The 9,156-nt window shown below is 58.5% G+C and overlaps 1 protein-coding gene across 1 annotated transcript in view; it reads left to right on the forward strand.

Annotated features, from left to right (window-relative positions):
• The first annotated feature begins 3,313 nt into the window (after positions 1 to 3,313).
• The window catches only part of ENTPD2 (ectonucleoside triphosphate diphosphohydrolase 2), an 11,545-nt gene continuing 5,702 nt past the window's right edge, over positions 3,314 to 9,156 (forward strand). Inside the window, exon 1 of the mRNA XM_014949756.1 lies at positions 3,314 to 3,505. Coding sequence (XP_014805242.1) covers positions 3,395 to 3,505 — 111 coding nt within the window. The 5' untranslated portion in view covers positions 3,314 to 3,394. The remainder of the gene's footprint in view (positions 3,506 to 9,156) is intronic.

Consider the following 9,156-nt stretch of genomic DNA (forward strand, 5'->3'; position numbering starts at 1 on the left):
TTCACTGCCTTGGCCCTGTAATGGAGGTGCCATCCCAAACACAGGCTGTAAGCATGCAAAATTGGCATTAAACTCTGGGGATCTTACTGCTGGCTCACAGCAAATCATGGCCCTGCATCTGATTGACTATATGGTTATATCGGGTTACTGTAAGTGTCTGGTCATACTTAGGGTCTCTGTTACTCCTGATATCAATATCAAGCCAAGAAGGACATGGGGGTTCTGGTGGATGAAAAACTGGACATGAGGCAGTGAAGAGCAGACATGGCACCGGGGGCATGAAGACAGTGGGATACCAGAAGCACTGGACAGCCCATGGAGCACAGGGCCCCAAGACCTGGCATTGCTCTTCCTCCACCCCTGCCTTGCTGTGCAACACAACAACAAGGAGCGTGTCAGGGTGCAGGGAGGCAGTAGGGCAGCAGGGTGGCAAGTTGGCAGAGGTGACAGGGTAACAGAGGTGACAGGGCAGCAGGACAATCTGGTTGCACCAGGCTGGCTCCACACGCAGCTGTTAGTGCATTGAACATGCTCATTCAGGCATATCTTACTTCAAAACGTGGTGTCCTGCAGAGGTGGCATCTGTGCCAGCCTTCCATTCCTGGCATCCAAAATCCATGTGTCCCTGGTTTCCTCAGACAAATGAAGCTACAGTCTCCTTCCCATGGTATTGGGAGATCCCTTGCTCCATCTTCCATTGCAGAGAAAGCCCTCCCTGACCCTCACTTTCTTTTCCCCACTGAATTTGTTTGTGCCTGAAGCTCTGGATCTCATTTCATGCTCCTGGACAGGCACTGCCCACCTGGGGTGGCCACTTCAGTGCAGGCACCTGCTCCTCCTCAAGGACATGGCTGGGCTCTCCTGATTAGTGGTCAGGGATGCCTGCAAGGCGCAGACAGAGGTGCTGCCACCCTGCCCTGCTCTCCTTGCCCGTCGTGCCTACTGTAAATGGGGCACGATGAAGAACTGCTGCTCATGGGAGCCTCCCCTTGTGGGGGCTGCCCAGCCCTGGCCAAGCTGAGCCCAGGGCAGTGGGGTTGGGGCACTCCCTGCCTGAACACACCATCACTGGGGTATTTCTCTGGCTATACATGGGTCTGTGTGAAAGTCATTCCCCTTGAATGTCTGGAAGCATTTCCAGTCCAACATGTCCCAGCTCTTGGTGCTTCCCAGTTTGTGCTGGAGGCTGAGTCTCCTGGGACACAAGTGATCGGCTCCCCTGGACCTCAGCTCAACCCCCACCGCCCTTGGGGCTGGGCAGAGGATGGCAAATATGACCCTGTGCAGGGAAGGAGGGACAACCCCTCTTGCAGAGGGAAAGGATGCAAACCCCCTGCTCTGTGTCACGAATGGGCGATCTGGGAACAATGTGACCAAGTCTGCGCAAGACCAAAGTATGAAGCCACATCTCCACTCAAATCCCAGGAGGGTCCCACCATGAGAGTAACTGCCTATCAGAAAGGGACTTGCTCCAAAGTCCCTAAGTGCAAAATATGGATGAGGAGCAAAGAAAAGACCATCCCTAACTGTACAGGGCTCTCCCAGCCCCGTCTCTGCTCGCTACCATTCAGAAAAGATTTGTGGTTCCTTTTCAGTCCCCAAAGACCTCTTCTCACTGCTTGCCCAGACAAAAAGGCAATCAGGAGGTTGGAAGCTATTGAGAAAGGGATTAAGTGTAATCCAGGGAAGATCTTTCTGCTTCTGTTAATCCCTGCTGCAGCTGCACCTGCAGATGTGTGCATCAGAAACACCGGATGGGTGAGGAGGGTGGCAAGAAGAGTCAAGAACAGCAGGTATGGAAAATTGAGAAGAGCCTTAAAGTCAGCAGTGATGCGGGAAGGCAGCAGAAATGATGCTCTGCTGATCCTTAGAGCCAAGACTATGGTCTCCTGCAATATTAGCAGCAGCAGCAAATGGGAATAATTTTTCACATAAATCAGTATTGTGTTGGAATTGATTGATACAGGTTTTCCAGAGGTTGAATGCTTAATGAGTTGAACTGAGGAGGTAGACACCCCTGCAAACACTCAGAGGTTGACCACAGCTGTCCTGCAGAGAAGCCCTGTGCTGTGGTGGTGGGCACCAGCCATGCAAGGGTCACTCTCTCTGCCCCTATTCAGGCACTATCTTCCCCAGACTCTGCTTTGGTCACTGCTTTGGGGGACAAAAACCGGCAGGGCCTCCAGCAGCAGAGCCTCCATGACACAGTAGCACGCTGGGGCCAAGGTCCCCCAGACCACAAGCCCAAGGCACAGGCTGGGCCCCTCGAGCACTTCTGCACCCGGGTGCCACCACGATGGCAGGAAGCTCTGTGGAAACCGCAGTGCTAGTGCAATGGGCACCAGTGCTACGTGGGCATCAGTGCTACGTGCAGGGCAGCTGAGGGTGGCAGGAAAAGTGGCTTGCTTCAGAATAAATTACAAAGTGAGGCAGGCTGCAAGGAGCTGGTGTGTGATCCTCAGCCTGCAACCCAGCTGGGCTGGAAGCCACGTACTCCTTCAGCCTCCTCTCCTTGGTGATATCTCCTTGTTTATTATTTTGTTCGCTGTTTTATCCCTTTGTGTAAGCAAGCTCAAAATGTCCTTCTCAGAGCCAGGGGCCCAACCTTCCTTGGCTCATTGCTCTATGTGGAAACACATTACATTATTCACTTCTGACCATATTAAAAACAATCTCAATATACATCTGGGCTTCTCAGGGCTGTCACAAACTCCTTGTAATGATTAAAAGCAGTAATATATTTGTAGTTGTTAATCATGGTAGGTGAGACACTTTCTTGGAGCTCTTCTGATACTCAGGGTGTTCTCACCTCCCATCAAACCCATCTGATCTCTGGGTCAGGGGCGATGCTTTGTGGGGGGCAGGATGGGTCTGAGTCCTGGGTCAAGGACAATGCCTAGTGGAGGGAGAAGATGGGCCTGATCCCGAGGACAGAGGCTATGTCTGGGGAGGAGGGACAGATCGGGGCTCAGGTGATGGTGATGTCCTGAGCAGCAGGACAAGCCTGACTCCGGGGTAAGGGTGATGCCTGGGGGGGCAGGGATGGCGCTGAATCCTGTCAAAGACCATGCCCGGGGGGGCAGGTGGAGCTGCCACCAGGACAAGGGTGATGCCCCTGGGGGGCTGGAAGGGGCTGATCCCGGGGCAGGGTGATGCCCGGCGCAGGGGGGAGATGGGGCTGATCCCGGGGCAGGGACAGCCGTGGGTCCCGCAGCCCGGGACCGGCCCCCCGCAGCCCGGCGGAGCCCGGTGTCCCGCCCGGGGGGGCCGGGGCGGCGGTGACTCAGCCGGGAGAGGCGGGTGAGGAGGAGGAGGAGGAGGCGGGGGAGGAGGAGCAGCAGGAGTTGCCGCAGCCGCCGCGGAGCCGCTCACCTGCCCCCGCTTCGGCCCCGCCATGGTCCGCCGGGTCGCCGCCGTCCTCCTGCTCCTCGCCCTCGGCTGCCTCCTGGGCATCCTCCTGCTCTGCCTCGGCTCCGGGGACGCGCGGGGCCCGCCGGGCTTCAAGGTGAGCGGGGCGGGCGCCGGAGGCACCGGGCACGGAGGGCAGGGGGACAGCGGGCACGGCGGGGGGGAACCTGGGCTACAGGGGGCGGGGGGGCCGCGCGGAGCACCCCGACCTGCGGGACGCCCAGTGCGGGGGAGGCTCCGGCACCCGGGGGATCCCCAGCGCCACGGGAGGCCACCGGGGCTGCGGGGTGGGGGTCGCAGGGCCCAGCGGCCAGCCTCCCTGCTGCGGGGACACCCGGGGCTCAGACCCGCTCTTTGAGAGGGAAATCTTTTGGACACACTGAAAAATAGCGGTGGCGTGTCTGGATGTGCCCCCCCTCCCACTCCTCCCTCCCCCGCCAAGGCACAGTGTCAGCATCTGCTCCCGGGGCTCTGTCTGGGTTCAGGGCACCCCTGCGCACCCCAGCATTGCCCGTCGTTCCTGGGGTCCAGCTGCATCGCCTGAGCCAGCACTGCTGGAGGAGAAATGCACTCCCCTGTGAAAATAAGTTCCTTTTTTTTTATCTTTTTCATTGTAAATTTGGATGATGAAAGAAGTTCCCGACCAATTTCTTGTTGGCCAAGTTCCCCAGTTGACTCTTTTGCAGCCCAAGTCTTTTGTTTTGAAAATGGGGAGCAGGCTCTTGTCCTAGAAAATGGTTCATCCAAACCCCCCTTTTCTCCTCCCAAGTCTTGGAAACTTTCTGAGCCAGACTGAATGCCAGATGTGTTGCCTTCTCTCTGGGTTTGTCAGATATAATGAAGATTAGGTTGAGAGAATAAGCTGTGTTAGCCAAGATGATAGTCTCTGCTGTTAGTATAACTAGCAATGATTAACTCTTTCCCTGTGACACCTGTCTATACTGTGCATTGCCACATGCTGGGACGTATTGAGCAGTGCCTGTAGCTGGTTTCAAAACACATTTTGTGTCTTTGGGTGTAAGGGAATTAGGTGGATTGGTGCTGAGTGCCCTATGTGCACCAGTTGGGTCAGCCTGGGAAACCTTGTCTCCTCCTGGTTCCAAGCTGGAGCTTTGCTTTTTAGCCAGATGTAATTCCAACAATTTAATTTTTGGGATTTTTTGTGCTTTTTCCCTCTCTGGGTGGTAGCACCTTCCAGTCTGCAGGCAGTGCTGCGGTTTGGGGCCCAAAAATCAAAAAAACCCCAATGTATGTCCTGGCCCTGCTCCGCCTGAGGCTGTGCTGCTCAGCCCAGGGACTTGGGGTCTTGCACCATTTCAGGCTGTGCCAAGCACAGGTGAGATCCAGCGCGGTGTGTGCGGTGAGGTGCTGCCCGCCAGAGCTCGGCACCAGTGCTGTGGATGTGCCTGATCCTGTGGGGCCGGCGCCAGGAACACACTGAGGGGTTTGCTTTTGCACAAAGCTCAGGGCTGTTCTGGGGATGCAAAGCTTTGTCTTAGTCTAACTCAGCCCCAATTACGCCAACACAATTTAGAGGAGGTCGGTCCTGCTGTGGGGGACCCTGGGCACGTCCTCCCCGCCCACCTGGGCAAGACATGATTCTTGCTGGTTTGGTCAATGTTAAGCAGCAGCTGCTGGGTGATAGCCCTGTTCACTGCTGAGCTACAGCTCCACATCTTCCCTTTCCAGCTCCTTTGCCTTGAATGGCAAAAAAATGGAATATTTCCTTAAAAATATTTTTTAAAAAAGGAATAATTCCTTAAAAATACCCTGGATTAGTTATCCTGCTGCCAGAGAGACTGATCCTGGTAGCTCAGCGTTCCCCTTACCTTGTGGGTCTGCAGCAGGGCTTATGGCACTGCTGCCTGATGGCTCAGAGCTGTTGCCTTCTCTTGACAACCCTTTTTTTCCTTCTTTTGGCAAATCTCCTCATTGGCCATTACAAAGCCGGCTGGGCTCTTCCCCTGCCAGCCGTTCCAGTAGAGCTGTGCTTCCATGGCAGGGAGGAAACTCTTTGTAATCCATTGCATACCCCAGACTCATTGCTCTCGAGGGAGGTGGGATCTTGTGGGACTGGACTGAGTCCCCCCTGCATCATGGGGCCACCCAGAGAGTCTGTGGGGTAGGGGGCTGGAGGCTCAGTCACAGCCACGGGGCATGATGCCAGGCTGCAGTGAGTTGGTCAGTTCTCAACATCCCCCTCCTCCTTCTCCCCTCTGGTGTGAGATGTTCCTGGGCAGCCATGCACTCACCAGGAGACCTGAGCCCTACTCATGTCTTTGCTGCCCTGTAGCCTTTGGGGACATCCCTGCCCTCTTTGTCCCACCTCAGGGACTTTGAGACTGAGCAGCCCTGGCTTGCGCTGGGCTGTGCAATGCTGCAGTGGGGCAGAACCAGCGGGGCCATGGGTGACCCAGGGCCAGGGACAGCACGGGGACACTGTCCCAGTGCAGGTCCACACCAAGGAACCCCAGGTCCCCCAGCCCTGCAGTATCACCAGGGTCTGTGTAGGAGATTCTGGTTTTAGAAAAGTCCATCATCCCTGTGCCACCAGGAGATGCTGGGGGGGACAGGACTGCCCCACGGCCTGGGGCCAGGGTTATGAATATGTGTGCGAGACACTGCCAAGCCCCAGGGCACTGAGTGTGCTGGGGCAGATGAGAGGGATGTCAGCAGCCAGGCGCCAGTGCGGGAGCGTGCCAGAGCGTCCTTGTGTCCCTCCAGCCCTCATTTCCAGCCCTCTCGTTGGCAGGCATGGGACACATAGGCTGGAAGAGTTGAGGGCAGCACTTAACGCTGCAAATCACTAATGAGATGGGCTTTCAGCCACGTTTCTCCCTCTCTGGGCTTCCTGTCTGCAGGGCCCCTGCACGGCTGCAAGCCCACAGCTCAGGCACAGCTCAAGCCCACACAGCAGCTCGCTCTGTGCTGGGTGACACAGTGGCTCTGATGTCCAGGCAGAGGGGCTGGGACAGGGACAGGGCATGGCACCATCACAGCCCTGCTGTGGGTGATGCCATCCCTGATTCCCATGGGGGTGCTGGAGGCATGTGTGTACCCCCAGGTCTGGAGGAGGGGATGGGACCTCTCCTTTGTCCCTGGGGACCCTCTTGGCCATCCAGGTCTTCCTCAGCCCCTCTGTGCACACACACCTGTGCATGTGGCTTCCACCCGTACTCACTGCCACCAGCGCCGCTGGGGAGGATGGCTGATGCAAAACACTGTGCCCGCTGGGAGAGGGGCATGGTGGCTCCTCTCATGCTGGCAGCTAGGGAGCAAACGGTGGCGGTGGTGGCTGGCGGGGCTCCGAGCACTCCCTGAGCCTGGCAGCGGCCACCACACTGTGGTGGTTCATGTTGCCACATGCCATTACCTCGCCTGGGCCTGAGTGCCGCTGTCTCTCCCACTGGGACCGGCCACCACCGCTCTGGGGGCTCCCGCAGACTGTCCCTCACCCACAAGTCCTGGGGCTGCTGCCCATCTTTGCCACCCCACACCTGGCAGCAATGGGCTCTGCCCACCTGGATGCTGGGGTCAAGATGAGGGACCCCAACCCACAGGCATTGTTAGGAACGGGCACCTGCATGGGGCAGATGGTTCGGTAGCCTGTCCCAATGGTGTCACTGTCACCCCAACCACGACACCGCCCCATGGGGCTCACTCTGGACGCGGGGTCAGTGCCGCCTCTCGCTGCTGGCCACCCTGTGCGGGGGCAGAGCTGCAGCCGCAGCCATGTGTGCTCCTCTTCCCTGGGCCTGAGCAGACAGCGCCACTGCCCCAGGCACACACGCACCCTTGCACATGCCCACATGGGCACACAAACACACTGGCCACAATATGTGTACGCACACCCACACGCATGCACCTCCACACCTGAGTCTGCACACGTGTGCATGTGTCTGTGCACACACCCCCCACCTGCAGGCACACACACTGCATGCTTACATACATGCACACACAGCCATGCATGTGCGCACCCACACACATGCAACCCCCCTCAGTGGACCCCCGTGCCCGCTCTCTGTGGGGCTGGAAGCAGGGCCCAGCTGGGTCAGTCCTGGTGCGGGTAGGATTAAACCCCCTGAACCAGGTTTCCCCCTGCCACAGGCACGTGGGGTTCCTCCTGCCCCCCGGGTCTGGCCACGTGTCCAAGCTTGCGTGGCCATGTCTGCTCCTGCTGTGGGGTTGGCCTGGCACCCCCAGCACTGCTCCCGCCAGGCTGTCCCCATCCCTGGGGTGTGGCAGCAGGTGTCCCTCCTGTTGCGGGTCGTCCTCACTGCCTCCTGCTCGAGCATTTCTTAGCCCTTGTCACCCCATCGGTACCCCCATCTCCAGCCCTGTCCCTCTCTGTGACCTGCAGTCCTCCTCCCCTGGCCATGTCATCCCAGGGCTGGAAACCTCTCCCGGGGTCCTGGCTGTGCTCAGTCTCAGGTTGGGGGTGACTTGTCGCTTTGGGGACAGCACTGTTCCCCAGCTAATGCTAATGTCACTCTGGGTGATACCTGGGGTGGCACAGGGGTGGTGTGGTGCCCTGCAAGGACACCAGGGACATCTGCATGGTGTTCTTAGGATGTGAGGACACATGCATGGGAGAGGTGGGCGGGGGGTCTGCTGGGGTTGGACCCTTCCCGGGGACCCCCCATGGGGATGCCAGCACCAACTTGTGAGGGCTGGGACAGTGAAGGGGACATTCCAAGAGGACCATGGGGTAGGAAGTGGTGGTGACTTGCCAGTGGGCATCCCCTGGGACAGACAGCTTCACTGGGGCAGACTCAGCACCCTTTATTGTTTGTCCTTGTGCCTGGTGGGTACAGGCCCATCTGTGCCCATCTGTCTGAGGGTGCACAGGGTCCCCACGGGGCCCTGGGGCAGGTGGGCAAGGCAGAGGGTGCTATGGCAAGGAGGGACTGGGAGGACACTCACTGCCAGGGGCTGTGTGGCCCGTGGCACACTGGACAGAGGAGGAGGCTGAGAGCCCCTCAAAGCTGCCCAGGGCACTGACCCCAGCACCCAGCCCAGAAATGGTCCAAAATGGGGATCCTGCTCCCCAGCTTTGTGCTTTGGAGCATTAGCTGAGGAGGGAGAGGCCGTCAGAGCTCCCTCTCCTCCTCTCTGCAGTGTTCAGCATCACTGGGAGCTGCTCCCCCACCAGTGCCGTGGCACAACAGCCGCAGTCTGGCTGCAGAGGGGGTTCTCTACTGGCTCATAGCTCTGGCTCAGAGGCTGTGGGAAGCTGCTGACGGTTAATGGCAGCTGGAGGATGTTGGGGGAGGGGTGTCACCCATTGGAAATAGTTCCCTATGGGAACCCCCATGGGAATGGGGGTTGCCTCTACAAGGGGACCCCAGGCGTCCCTGCCTGTGCCCTGACACTTTATTTCTGCCACCTGAGCTGGCCAAAACCCAACCCTGCAGCTACCCGGGCTGGAGCCCTCTCTGCAGCTGGTGGGGACAGGGACAGGGATGGGACCGGGGGCACCCACCAGGCGGGGCTGGAGTGGCTCTGGGTGCTGCATGGGGTCTGGGCAAGGCAGGCAGCAGACATGGCCTTGGTACAAGCCAGGTTTAAGCCTCCAGTGGTTTCACCCCAGAGATGCTCAGCTGCTTCCCCTCTTCCCCAAATTCGCAGCCTCCTCTCTGGCAAGAGGCAGCTTGCCAACCAGCTCCAGAAGGCCACCCAGGTGGCCCGCACAGGCAGCCTCAAGCCCATGGGTGGCAGGGGTTGAGGTGGAGGGGTCCTACCAGGGTC

Source organism: Calidris pugnax, unplaced genomic scaffold (assembly GCF_001431845.1).
Source record: "Calidris pugnax isolate Ruff unplaced genomic scaffold, ASM143184v1 scaffold192, whole genome shotgun sequence".
In the NCBI taxonomy this organism is placed as follows: domain Eukaryota; kingdom Metazoa; phylum Chordata; class Aves; order Charadriiformes; family Scolopacidae; genus Calidris; species Calidris pugnax.